At 44.7% G+C, this 14,646-nt stretch overlaps 1 protein-coding gene across 5 annotated transcripts in view; it reads left to right on the top strand.

The window, feature by feature from the left end:
* Selp (selectin P) overlaps nt 1–14,646 on the top strand; it is a 35,899-nt gene that overhangs the window by 11,174 nt on the left and 10,079 nt on the right. For 3 of the 5 annotated variants that reach the window (XM_021722677.3, XM_078022281.1, XM_021722674.3), the window contains exons 4-9: nt 2,285–2,392; nt 2,854–3,039; nt 4,006–4,191; nt 5,675–5,860; nt 8,133–8,318; nt 11,420–11,605. In XM_021722677.3, the coding sequence (XP_021578352.1) occupies nt 2,285–2,392; nt 2,854–3,039; nt 4,006–4,191; nt 5,675–5,860; nt 8,133–8,318; nt 11,420–11,605 (1,038 nt within the window). The remainder of the gene's footprint in view (nt 1–2,284; nt 2,393–2,853; nt 3,040–4,005; nt 4,192–5,674; nt 5,861–8,132; nt 8,319–11,419; nt 11,606–14,646) is intronic. The other 2 variants (XM_078022280.1, XM_021722675.3) reach the window with 2 other exon arrangements.

Here is a 14,646-nt window from a genome sequence, read left to right as displayed (position 1 = left end):
TAACCCCCAGGACCCCTCAACAAAACACAGTACAGAATGGAATAAACAGCATAGAGTATTTCTTCTACATTTTCTTTCTTCTCATCCAAGCATTCTAGGTGAGGAAAAGCATTCGTCAATTCATTATCATGCAGTTAAATCTCATTTTATAAATTATCCATTTATATATTAATTAGCTAGTTAACAGCCATTTATGTATGGACCAGGATGGACATTACCAGGATATGTGCTCATCCTACTGCTCTCTGGGTCAGCTCTCATCCTTCCTGGGCCATGCTGTCCTAGAAGTGTCCCTTATTGGCTGGTTGTGGCTACCACTGCTGTTTCAATATGCCACTGCTTCCCCTTCTCTTCAACCCTCAACATCTATTTTCCCAGCAAAGCTTGCAAAAAATTATAAGACAGAAAAGAGATTGAAAATTATTGGCGGGCTGGGGATGTGGCTCAAGTGGTAGCGCGCTCGCCTGGCATGCGTGCGGCCCGGGTTCGATCCTCAGCACCACATACAAAGAAAGATGTTGTGTCCGCAGAGAACTAAAAAATAAATATTAAAAAATTCTCTCTCTCTCTCTCTCTCTCTCTCTCTCTCTCTCTCTCTCTCTCTCTCTCCTCCTCTAAAAAAAAAAAAAAGAAAATTATTGGCATGATGTCATTCCTCTAACTACAAAAATGGTCAATATCACTCACTGGTACAATGTCGCTTATCTAAGTTCTTTTCTAAGTGAGGTCTATTCCACCAGCATGGTGCCCTTGGTGGATGCTGCCATTGATGGGTGTTTTGTCATCAAAGAGGTAGAGGGTATAGGAGCCTTCTGTTCTCTGTGGGAGACAGATGAGAAACAGTCGTGTACTATAACAAGAACTTAGGTTTGTTGAAATAAATCTCTAAATACCAAGATTTTTTAGACCTGAGAACAATTTATTGGCGGGGGGGGGGAGAGATTGATTCACTGAATCATCATTATTGTCCTCCTGTTATTATTGTTAACCTGTCAGGAAGCCTGAATTGGGATGGAATAGAGAAAACTAGCTGGGTTTTGTTTTGTTTTGTTTATTTTCATTCTTACAGCACTGAGATTTACTCTCTAGGAAGCAAACCCTGGATGTTCTGAGATCAAGGATAGAGGCATTGCTACTGTAAGGCTCTGTTGGGGTCAAGGTCAGGTGTACAGGATGCAGGATGTGAACAGAAACTCTACCTACCAGTTGCAGCTGCTCCTGCATCTTCTCTCTACTTGGAACCCTTCCCAGGCCTCAGTGCAGCCTCACCAAACTCACTGGCTGCTGTGGGAATTTCCTCCTATAGAATCTTGCACGATTTACAGAATCATAGCCTCTCAGAGTTGAGAGGGGACATAGAGATGATCTAACATAACCCTCTACATGATAGACAGATTTCCTCCAGAAATCTACCACAAGGAGTGTCAACATGTAGCTAGGCTCAGTGCAAAGGAAAAGAACACCAGAAAACAGTCTAGCCACAGACCTTATCCCAGCTATGACCCCATTAAAAAAAAAAAAAAAAAAAACAGCACCGGTAGAAACAACACCAGTAAGAACATTCTCAGTGCCTTTGCGGTATCAGTTCTAACATGAACCTTCTACCACACGCATAGACACTTAAAGAGTTTTTTGTAGGAAAGAACCCGTGGCCCCTCTCTACTCTGTCACCTGAGGGCACAGACATCGTGAAAACAGCCATGTGTGCACTCGTGAAACGCCCTCTCTCAAGACGGTTTCCCTTAGCCATGACCAGTGTTAAACATCACATGTGGCTTCTCTGCTCCTCTACCCATGGTGTTGGACATAGATTAGAAGAATACAAAGGTTGAAGGGATCAGGCCATCACACTGGGCAAACTGGACCCAAAGAAGTAACTAGCCTCTGGTCACACAGTGAGGAGGCAGCAAGAGCCAGGACGCAGGTAGATGTGGCCCTGCCTCCCACGTGGCTCCTGTCCTCCATGCAGCAACATCTGGCCCGAGGCATGAATGCCCTTGGTTAGAAACCACAGCCCATTTTGTAGCAGGTCGAGGAGTTCCTCTGTGCACACATGTCAGGCTCGCTTGTCCCCTGTGTCCACATGCAGCAGTACCCTCCATAGGAAACACCTGATGCAGCATGAAATGGATGGTGCGTAGGGTGCCTCTCACAGGGAGCAGGCTGGCTCTCCAGCTGATGCTGGACCTCTGTTGCCTGCCTAACTCAGTCCTGCCTGAGAGAGGCCAAGCTGGCCTCATCTCCTGTGAATGCTGGCGATTCTGACCTTTCTGTATCCATGCAGCCTCCTGCCACGACATGTCCTGCAGCAAACAGGGAGACTGCATCGAGACCATCGGGAACTACACCTGCTCCTGCCACCCTGGGTTCCATGGGCCTGAGTGTGAATATGGTGAGGCTGCCACATTGTTGATATTATTTTAGCCATTGTTCTTAGGCAAAGGACAGTGCCACAAAGTAAACAACCCTGAAGACTCTCCAGCAAATAGAGACTGGTCCTAGGCCCTTCCCATTGTCTGTCTATTTCACTCAATTGGCTCTAGGCAGTCTCAGGAAAGTCACCTTATTCACAGAACATTCATTCATAAAATTTCAAAGAGGAAAAGGAAAATGATCAGGAAGTAAGACAAAGAGGGCCCTTTCAGGCTGGCTTTACTTGATTGAAATGAAAACCAGTGAAAGAATGATCATTTCCCAAGATGCAGGTGATAAAAAAGAAGACAAGGAGAGATGGGAAGCCTGTGTGGGAAGCTCAGAAAGACAGTGGATCAGGCCACACCAGTCACTACAGCTTGCAACAGGCCCAACAATGTCTGCAAGTGTACAATGAAAACACCATGTCTGTCCCCGCAGTTAGAGAGTGTGGAGAATTCGGCCTCCCTCAACACGTGTTCATGAACTGCAGCCACCCTCTGGGACACTTCTCTTTCAACTCACAGTGCACGCTCCACTGTGCTGAAGGGTACGAACTGAATGGACCCAGCCAGCTGAAGTGTTTGGCTTCTGGAATCTGGACACAGAAGCCCCCACAGTGTGTAGGTGTGTAGACGTCTTCCTTTCCATCCTCACTGTCAACTTGAAATTCAGGGATGGGGGCATGAGCTTTCTCCATTAAAAAAGGTGAGAAATAATGAAGATCTACATTAGATGGAAAACTCTAGTTATCTTTGTTATTTGTCAACCAGAGTAACAGTGACTTTGATTTTCATGGTGTCTTGTGCCTATAGAGTGATGTGGGCAATTCTTGATTCTCAGCAAAAACATTACAAAGGGACTCCTTTCCATTTGGTTATAATGTAAGCAAAGTAAAATGATGAAGATTGAGGGACAATAATTGAGCATTATTAATTTGATAACTTTAACTTGTTTCTGTAAGTGAAAAAGAAGAGATCTTTCCAAATAGCTATTGAAAGTACCATCTACCCAAGACCAGTGTGTAAGGGAGCTTCAGGACATACAGGGTGTATAAGGGTCACTGCACCCGGTCCTTGCCTTCATTGCACCTGTAGAAAAAACTGGCCAGAAGATGGAGAAGATGGCCAGACTTGCCAAAATATAACTGTCCTTCGAGCTGCTGCTGAGCTAGACTGGGTAAATCTGGCTTGGGAAAACAGTGTCAGACTAGAAAAATAAGAGGCTGATTTTACTATGGTGAAAATTAAAAGGGCTTCCCTTCCCCCAAACTCACAACCTACAACAGCTTCAGAATGGCCACATTCTTAAGGGATAGTGTCTATACTCTGAGTGGCACCAGAAGACCTACTGGAACAAATTTATAAAGACATAAGGAATAGAGGATGCTAAGTATAAAGCTTGGAACAGTGCTTGTTTTTAAGAGACTCAGGCCATGCTGAGGACAGGAGCTCTGAGTCTGGACAACAGGTCTCCTGACCTCCCACCCTCCTAGCTCCACTTCTGTGTCCAGAGACAGCCCCACCACTGCCCTCCAACTGTGGACATCATTCTCCACCTTCAGGGTCTCTTATCCTTGGTTGTTCTCTCTAGCTGTGCAGTGTCAGCACCTGGAAGCCCCTGACAACGGAACCATGGACTGCGTGCATCCACTTGCTGCCTTTGCCTATGGCTCCCGCTGTTCATTTGAGTGCCAACCTGGTTATCGAATAAGGGGCCTGGACACACTCCACTGCATTGGCCCTGGCCAGTGGACTGCGCCCTTACCAACCTGTGAAGGTAGGTTTTCCTTAGCAGCCCCCGGTGCACTCAAGAAGGTGTCATGGCACCATAGAAGGATCCAGGACTCTTAACATCAGGGTGACCTCCCTCTAGGCCCTGACTCAGAAGCAGGTTGTTCAACCTCCAGGAGCCAAGAGATGTCTCATCTGTGAAATGGAGCTAAGAATTCTAGTGCCAGACTAGAAAAATAAGAGGCTGATTTACTATGGTGAAAATTAAAAGGTCTTCCCTTTCCCCAAAGCAAGGCACTTTGTGAGGACTAAGTAAATAAAGACTATACCATGAAATAAATATAATGCATTTAGCACAGGGTTGTGCATGAGGTCAGCTTTCATTTCTGCCCCTCTTTTTCACCTTCCTGTCTCATTGGCATATACAAACTTCAGGACAAGGTCCTTATTGTGAGAAAGAGTTAGAGCAGTGGCCATTGGGACAAAGAGAAATTCCCCAACACATCTTTGGAGGCAGCATTTGGCAAAGGAGCAAAGGCTGTGTTTAAAGGAGAGCCCATGATGCAATACTAGGCAATTACATAACACCATGAAACTGCGTTCTGAGTCATTGCCTCACACCCTCGGCTTCTGAGGAGAGGGGTGGTGAGGAGTAGGATCCTGAAGGCGATTAGTGTGTTCCCAGACCTGCAGAGCCCCGCTTTGGTTCTGCTAGCCACGAGAAGTCAGGGAGATCACTTATCGTTTCTGAGCAACACTTTTCTCATCTGTAAAGCAAGAGAGAAGTCCTAGGGGACCTTTGATCCTTAAATGCCCTGATTCTGTAAACACCAGAGGTTAAAGCGGAGGGTAAAAGGATAGTCTTTATGCTCTGCCAAACCTCAGGAACTGCATGGAGATGACATTCCTCCAGGGAAGAGCATGAGGAAACATAAGAATGGAGGTCACTGGGGCCTAACTATACTCAAGAACTCACTTTGGACAGCACACCCTTGGCAACTGAAGTATATTAGGATGACATCCTGAGTTCCAGGGACAAAGCCCACTAGGGACCATTGCACTGCGACAGATCATAGTGTCAATAATAAGCTGTGCTACTTCTGTTTTTTCCTTATAAACCCAATCTTTTCCTGTATCTGCTCTTTTTAGATCCAATAAATATCTAACAAGCACCTATGATGTACCAAGCATGTTCTAGGCTCTGGGATACACCTGACTGCAACCCCAGCCTCTAGGAGACTGTGGTGTGACGCAGTGGGACGGGCTGTGGGAGCAGGTTGGAGGAGCTCTTCCCCCTAGTTAGGGTAGGCAGGGAGGCAGGTGAAGTCTAAGCTGAGACCTGAGGGCAGGTAAGAGTGAGCCAGGGAGGGAGCCTGGGAAAGGTAACTTCCCTTCTGGAAAGGGGAGGATTTGAGGTTCTGACCATCTTGACAATGTAGGTAGGAAAGAGGTAGCATCTTCCAAGTCTCTTCTGAAAAAGGACTGGGCCCTTCCGGTACCCAGTTGCAGACAATTTTTTTTCCCTTTAGCCCTTGCATGTGAGCCACTGGAGAGTCCTGACCATGGGAGCATGGAGTGCTCCCCATCCTCAAGAGCCTTTCAGTACAACTCCAGATGTAGCTTCCATTGCACGGAGGGTTTCTTGCTGAGAGGAGCTGATGTGGTTTGGTGTGCTGACTTGGGACAGTGGACAGCACCAGCCCCCATGTGTCAAGGTATTGCAACATCAAAGATTCTTTCTGTGCTTCTCAGGCATTAAAGGCATCAACATCCGCATTTAGCACTATCATTCCCTCACCACCAGGCACTGAGAGCCTACTATGTGCTTGGGCCTCTGTAGTCAGCACTAGGGTTGAAATGGCCAGCAGAGCCAGTCCTGTCATGGCTGTTCATTACAGCACAGTTAAGGTGAGGGCTGCTTTGATTGACACATATGGGGTGGGCTGAGGAGATCAGGGTTAGAGGAAAGGAACAGCGTGAACTGGTGGAGGAACAACGGTCCAGTTCTGTCATTGCTGTCAATAAGCTTGGGACTCGTTGAGTTTTCTGTAAAATGTGGATACTGCCATGCGCCTTACCTTCCCCTCTCTCTGGTGGTCAGAGGTACTGCCATCTGCCTTACCTTCCTGTCTCAGTAGTAGTTGTGAATTAATGTGTGTAAAAGCAACTTTAAAACTGCATCAGTTTTACAAATATTGAGAAAATGATACTACTTCACAGATCATGTGTCTGTGATCTAATTTGACAAAATGGTCCCCTTTTAATATTTCATGTTTTCAGTGTTCTGCTCTTACATGAGAACTGAGACAAAGAGAGGTCACTGGGGTTGTTTATTTACAAAGGACTCTCAACACAAAGTCATGTTCTGGAAATATAATATTGGCATTTCACTGCCACTTGCTGAGATTTAAGTGAATCCCCTGGGTTTATGTAGATTGTATTTTCAAAATGAGACAGAAGTTTGCAAATGGGCCTTGAAGAGATGTGTACACCCATGTTCACAGCAACATTATTTACAATAGTTACGATGTGGAAGTAAGTCAACTAAGCACTGACAGACGAAAGGATAAGCAAAATTGATATACACAGACAGTGGAATATTATTTAGCTTTGAAAAGGTAGAAAATTCTGACAAATTCTACTATGTGGATGAACTTAAGGATATCACACTAAATGAAATAAGCCAGTCCCCCTGCAACAAGTAATGCATAATTCTACTTCCATAAGTTACTTACAGTAGTCAAAATCAGAGAAAGTAGAACAATGGAGGAGAGAGGGCGAGGAGTTAACTGTTCAGTGGGCAGAGTTTCAGCTTGAGATGATGAAAGAGTTCTAGAAATTGTCAGCGTGATAATTGCACAACATTGTGAATGTGCTCATATCACTTAACTCTATGCTGTTTAAGTGGCAAAGAATGGATTTTATGTTGTATTACTTACTGCAATAAGCATTGAAAGTCAAAGGGAAAGAATGCAATGGAGGAATAGGCAGCCATGCACCATGCTGGTGAGACTTGAGGTGCTGTGAGGCGCTGCGGATGAATGGTTGGAGACAGACCCACAGAGCCTTGGTGCCTAAGAAGGATCATAAAGGATCACAGGAGACATTTCTGCCTTGAGGCATTACCTGTGTCCAATCATCCGGAACAGGCACCTGCAGAGGCAGTCTCAGTAAGCCCCTGGCAGGCATCCTAGTGTTCCCACTCGACAGTTGACAGTCGACAGTCGAGGTCTTCTGCTGCATGGCCTCGAGGACGCTACAGTCATCTATTACTGCCACTGCCACTCTGATGCTGCTGGCAGCCAAGATTTATGGAGCAGTCCCTACGACCTCATTTGGGTTGGCTCCAAGAGGTAGTTAGAGTTATTATTCACATTTTAAAGGCAAAAAAAGACAACAATAGAAGTCGTGTGTTCTCTCCCTATTTGAACATCTATTTTATATGTTAAAATCATGGTATAATTTGACCATGATGATAATTTTTCATTCATTCTGCATTTTTATTTAACATCATATAGTGAGACATTTCCCATATCTTTCCAAAGTGAAAGATGTGATTTTAGGGACCTTTAACATTCTTTTCACAAATCCACTATGATTTATTTTCAACTCCAGATTAATGGCATTTATACTTGTTTCAATATTTTGCTCTCGCAAATCTTATCTTGATAAAATGTGTCTCTGAATTAATTTTTCATTATGCATCTTGATTTCCTACTTGGCATCAATTCTTGGGTCCAAGAGTATGATAGTTCAAGCACTACTGATACATATTGCCAAAATGCTGAATAATGTGTTAGTATTCTGCTCAAAACCACTCAGGTGCACTGTAACTAAATGGCACTTTTTTCATCTTCCATGTTAAAAAGCCCAATTCAGGAATCCTCGTTCTTGGCACTAAGTGGTCAGGAACTTATGGTTGGACTCAACAAGTTCCTAGCTGCTTCTGTTCCCTGTGCCTTACTGTCTCCATTCCTCGCCCCTTAGCTGTGCAATGCCAAGACCTTCCAGCTCCCCACAGGGCCCAGGTGAACTGCTCCCACCCCTCCGGCAGCTTCAGATACCAGTCAGTCTGCAGCTTCACCTGTGAAGAAGGCTCGCTCCTGGTGGGAGAAGGCGAGCTGCGGTGCTTGGCTACTGGGCACTGGAGTGCTGCTCCCCCAGAATGCCAAGGTAAGAGCACGTCCTCCCAGCCCCTTGGAATTAAGTCATAGGCAATGTTCTTAAAAGCTGTGTTTTAGAGTTGGTAACTATGTAGAGTCCTCCTTGAAACAAGATGGAAAATCCTTTTACCCTGTAGCCTAAGGATCCCAAATGCAAATGTCTTCAGAGGCTCAGTGGATAATACAGGTGTCAGGATGTTTGGCAATAGGCCACAGGGAGCAGAATGGCCCTCGCTTACTCCTTGACAGGGCCTTTACCAGCATCTGAAGGCTCCTGTCATGAACACAGCAAACTGTACTCATAGGCTAAAAATAGTACCTGGAAAGAAAACTAGGAAGGAAAAAAAATCAGCTTCTAGGTGTTGGTCTCAAGGCTGATTTGGCATTTTCCTCCTGGGCACCATGAGGTGTAATGGTGGCTGCACTGAATAGGTATCTAGCTGCAGATATACCCCAAGATTTGCATAACAGTGGTGAAACACTCAGGATAAAGGGGAGAATTATGGAAGAGGAAGATACCACTTCAGGAACTGGAGGGTTCAGGGTTCTCAGAAGGTGTGCAGATTCAGTGTAATGCACTTGATGTTAAGAAGCCTGGGTACTTGTCATACTTTAACACCCTGATGAAATGCACTGCTCCCAGTCATCTGCAATTTGAAGGGTAGATGCTACTGCTCCCTTGCGCCTTACTCTCTCCATGCCTTCCTTTATCCTCCCCATCCATTTTCTACTCAACATATCCAATTCCTTAGTTACATTTATGGAAAACACATTTTAAAGAGAACTTTACAAAGCAAGATTTTTATTTACAAAAACTACTGAAAAATAAGAACACAGAAAAGAGAAAAATATCCTCTTAAATATCCCTACTGCCCTAAAATAGACATTCTTAACATTCTGGTGTGATTTCTTCCAATATTTTCTCCATTTACCCTGCATCATGCAATTAGTATTTTATGGTGTACATATAATTTCAACAATAAATTTGAATGGATAAAATGCAAAATATTTCTGTATTAATAGCCATGCCTTTCCCTTTGCACAGACTTTCAGTATCTAAGTGAAAGCAGGCAGATACAGGTTTTTATGAAGAGGAAACCACTTGCTATTCAGTCACAAAAGTTCACAGGTGCTAACACACACACAGCTCACTGTTGAGTTAGGCCACATATTAATGAACTAATTGATATAGAAAGGAATTTAGCAAAATTGAATGTCCTTTGTACCCAGGCACCAGAGAGTGTGGCCAGCCCCTGGAGCTGGGTCTGGAGAGTGCAGGTGGGCTGTGGCCTTGCCCCTCAGTGCTCCTCTCAGCCACAATGGGACTGGGCATGTTAGAGCCCACACAGCTTGGGGAAGAACTTGGGAGTCCCCAAGGAGGGTCACCACAGCAATTGGGACCTTCTGGGCTACCATGGGCTGTGGGCTGTGCAGGGCACAGATTTCAGCCCAGTGCTCCTCACTGCCCTCTCTGTGGGTGCTTCACAGCAGAAGGCTGCCACTCATTTGGCTTCCTGTGACCTTCCAGTTCCCTTCTGCTTTTAGTTCTTTGTTTACTCAACCCAACTCTGTCCTTTTGCGGTTGGGTGCACAAAAGTGAAATATCCCAGGAGGGCAGGGCAGGAAGGTGCCAGGAGGCCTGCAATCCGCAGGCTGTTGCAACTTCAGAGGGGCCTTACCAGAAACTCTCCCTTTTTACTGTCCCCCTCCCCACCACACCCACCCCCCTCCTCAGAAGGCAAAGCCACAGAGTGAAAATGGACTCAAGTGCCCCAGGGCCTCAAGGGCACCCCTTCCCTTTGTCCCTGCAGTGTCAGGACTTCTTTGACTTGTCTCCCCTGCCCCCCTCACATGCACATAGAACTCAGAAGACTTTTCAAAGGGCAGGAAATCATTAGGCTTTGGACGAGTTGATCAGATGAGAGGTCAAGGAATAAAGGGAAGAGAAAGGAAGAGAAGGTGCTCGAAACCACGCTTTTGGAGTCAGCGGCTGAAAAGTGGCCCTGGGACAGCCACACCACTGTCTCTACTCCAAAGCCACATGATGCTCAACCAGCACAAACAGCGAGGAAGAAACACCCACAACCGTGTGTTCTTTCAGTCTTACCTTTCAAGGTCTGCACCTTTAATCTGTGCTTTACAGCTTCCTTAATTGGTAGAGGAACACCTTGACAGCTAAATTAAGTGTTTTCACTCTTAATCCTAATAATACTTAATACTAGGAGCTATGTAATACTGTTCTCCCCATTTTAAGATATTGTGATTCAAAGAGGTCAAGTGACTTGTCAAATGAGGACTTGGGTCCTCAGCAACCCAAGCAAGACCCTAGCACCACAAACTCTATAAACTGTGGCAAAGAACTGTAAGACCTAATTTAACATTGTCCTAAGTGAACAAGCAATCAATTTTGACTGGTCATTATAGAATGAGACTGTGGGGAAGTGGTGGAATTAGCATTTGCCAGCAGCTGATGAATTATGTGCCTACTTTGTGATTTTTTATTATATTTTAAATTTAATTTTAAAGATGATTCAGTTAACTTCCTACATAGCTAAGGATATCTGCAAGGCAAAGATTATACTTTTTCCCATTTCAAAGATGAAGCAACTGAGGCTCAGAAAGGTTACTGTGCAGAGATACAATACTGATAAGTAACAGAGCCAGGGTCTGGACCCAGATTCCTCCCATCACCACGTTGGGAGAAAAGGAGAAAGCAATTTATCCTGTTTCCTTTTTCCAGTCACTGTCATTGTTTTCTGGGAAGGTCACTAGGTCTACTTCTGATGAAGGTAATCAAGGGAGCAGCACCTCCCCTCCTGTCAGGGGCCACCGAAATGCTCTGCACCACTGTCCTTCAAACACAGCACCCGCTCCCTTTTACAGTCCCTTCCAAAGCTCCTGGGGGCTGAGCATTTCAGAGCCCAAATCAAACGAAAGCTGCTGCTATTTTAGACCTCCACAAACTGAGAAAGCACCAGGAACTCAAACAATCACTTATCCATACGCTGCCCTGAGTATTCAAGGGGCAACATATGCACACGCGCGCGCACACACACACAGATTTCAGGGTGTTGAGTACTAACACAATCTCCTCCTCTGCACCCATGGTAGCCGTTACTTGCTCACCTCTGCTGAGCCCTCAGAATGGAACAATGACCTGTACCCGACCTTTTGGAGAGTCCAGTTATAAAGCCACCTGCCAGTTCATCTGTGAGGAGGGATTTTCTTTATCTGGACCTGAAAGGTTGGATTGTACTCCATCTGGACAGTGGACAGGCTCCCCGCCAAGGTGTGAAGGTATGTGCTTAGGTCTTTTCTTACCATTTTCAAATAGCAATATAGAATGGAGAATCATCGAGAATTGTTCTTGAACTAAAACAGCATGTGCTCCACAAAGCCTGGTAATCTAGTCAGTCTCATTCTCTCCCTCCAGCCCCCGAATGTTTAAATAAATTGAGTTAAACATTTCAGATTTATGAAATGTCTCATTCCTTCATAAATGATGTTGCTAGAATTCTGAAAGAAAGAGGAAAGACATTATCATTTCCATTTGGAAGATGAGAAAGAAACAGGCTCAGAGAAGTTAAGTAACCATTAGTAAATAATGAAGCTCAACTGTGTCACTGAAACTCGTTTTCTGCGAATCTTTTTCTGCTATACCAGCATTCATTCTTTCTCACACTCACCTTCACTGGGCACTGCTAAGTCCCAGACACTGAGCACACCCACGGATGGATGTGATTTTGTTCTGGCCTACCAGAACAAAATTACTATTTTATTACTCACTCCTCCCTCCATGTCTGCATGGATTGCAAACTCCTTGAGGGCAGGAGCTTGCATCCTCATCTTATGCCCCTGTAACAGCGAGACAGAAAACAATGGATGTGTGATGGACAGCCGAAGCTGACCATTTGCCAGTGAAATTCACTCAAAGCTTTACTGACAGTGAGTGGAATCCTCCAGGGCAAGGTGGAGCTTATCTATGTTCAGCTTCCCAAAGCATCTGGCTGGCTAGCATCTAGCAGGCAGGGTGCATGTTCTAAAATAGAAATGCACTGAATTTACTAGGTCACAGCTGCTGCTGAGTTTCAAAAGGCACTGTTGTTCCAATTTAGTGTTCAGTGTAGTCAAGGTAAGTAACGAGACCAGCAATAATAGTTAATATTTATTGCTTGTGTACTGCCAACTATTCATACATGAGCACTCTTAAGTTGGTTATTGTTATCCCCACTTCGAAGATGAGGAAACAGAGGCTTTGAGAGAAGAAGTAGCTGCCAAAGGCACTTAGTTAGGAAGCCTAGAGTCAGGATTCACCCAGGCCCAGTCAGACAACAGGTGTTTTTGCCACCATGCCACGCTGCCACCCAGTGGCAGGCTTCTAAATCCTGGGTCCATGGCTTAATTTACTCTTCATTACACAGGCAACAGTCCTAACCGCTGATCAGGCAGGAGAATATATCAGTAGGAATCCATTAGTATTACATAAAAAATGGCTAAAATATTATTTATTCCCCTTCATGCAATGAGTACTAATCTCCAAAGACTTATACTACCTCCCACCACACTATCATGTGGCATTAAGAAAGTCTCATCACCTCCAAAGACCTCAGTTTTCTCAATTCCAAAAGAAGAGGAATGTATGAGACCATCTTTGAGGTCTCTTCCCAGGCCATGAATTCTGCAAGGTAGGAAACATAAAATGCTACCGCCTGCTGTCCAAAAGATACACTGCAAGCCCCCTGAGGAATCTAGAATATTCTCGGGGCCAGTATTAGGGATTGAGCTCGTTCCTTCATTTCTCACTCACATTCGCTTATCTCATTGATGTTTATCACGAGCTCTATTTTACAATATTCCACTTTTAATGATGAAGGATCAAAAATCCCTAAAACAAACAAAAATCTCACAAAAGTTTCAAATCATCTATGTAACCAAATGGTTGTTAAACCTGTACTCTCTGAAGCTTATTTCCCTTCATTTCTTTCCAGTCCTCTTTCCCTTATAACAGGTGGCATTTGCCCGTCTCCTTATAGCCTTCCCCACCCTGAGTCTAGAACCAACCCTGAAAGAAACTGCATCTTCAGTCCACAATGGCTCTCAAAATTGTCTACCTTACCTGATCCTGATTCTGAGATCTGGATTTTGTACCTTATTCTCGCCTCATTCTCCAAACATATGTTCTAGATTTAGGCAAATGCTTGGTCTCCTTTCCCCACACAGCTGAGTGCTTGCATTTTTAACCCCTGGCACCATCTCAAGAGTTTCATCTCGCTGCAGAATCCTAGGATACTTCAGAGAGCCCGTTGAGGGTCACCAAGTACAGAGGGGCGCTGGGGTAGATGGAGCTCTCCAATTCTCTTTTTAGAGTGCAATGCAGGATTTCATTTTGGGGGTAGCTTTGAAATGTCTCCATCATTGTTAGAACACCAGTTCCCTGGGTTCCATACTTGGGTTCTGCCTATTTTTCCTAATTTCTTCCTGGTCCTTGCTCTCCCAGACCTAGAACCCTCTCCATGAACCTAAGTAGTCCTGAGGTTCTTCTGCCAACTCTCACAATTTGTGAGCACTTGTGTACACTTGTGTGTATCCCTGTATTACTGTCTGTGTAGCCACCTTCTTGGCACAGATGAATCTCTTCTGATCAATACACTGTTGCTGACCCCCGAACACTAGATTTGGTTCTGAACTTCTACTCCTAACATCCAGCCCCACCATGCTGAGGGACTGGTCCTGGTTCCGCTCTCAGCCCAACCTCTACCTTTATGCCTTGGCCCTGCTTATCCAATTCCTGAAATATGGCAAATGGGTACACTCCAACCTCTGTCTGGGGGCACATCTCTATCTGTTTCTTCGATCTCTTCATGGGAGTTCCCGCATTATTTATTTAATCATCTGCTTGTTTGCTTGCTTGTGTTTTAGTCTGGGGTTGGGCCCCCCTATTTTACTCAGGTTGGACTGAAACTCTTGGTCTCAATCCATCCTCCTGTGTAAGCCTCCCATGTAGGTGTGTTCCCACTGCACCCAGATATTTTTAAAGTTTGAGTTTGAGTTTAGAATAGACAACTCTATTACAATTATTATTTAAACTAGATCTTAACTCCAAGAAGTTCTTGAGGCCATATCCATTTTAAGTACAAATAAAAAAAATTAAAAAGTTAAAAAGTAAAATAAGAAATTGGCTGAACTAAAATAATATGAATCAGTATGTCTTAAGATAGTGACTGTGCAGTGAATATAATAATTCACAGAGGCACATGTCACCATGTATAGCCACTTGATGGAGTGCAGGGAAACACCGTGCAGACCCTTCACTGAAGAACTGCCTTGGAAGTCAACGA

This window comes from Ictidomys tridecemlineatus, chromosome 10, assembly GCF_052094955.1.
Source record: "Ictidomys tridecemlineatus isolate mIctTri1 chromosome 10, mIctTri1.hap1, whole genome shotgun sequence".
Classification (NCBI taxonomy): domain Eukaryota; kingdom Metazoa; phylum Chordata; class Mammalia; order Rodentia; family Sciuridae; genus Ictidomys; species Ictidomys tridecemlineatus.
The sequence above is the reverse complement of the archived record's forward strand: the minus strand, read 5'-3'. Positions and strand labels throughout refer to the sequence as shown.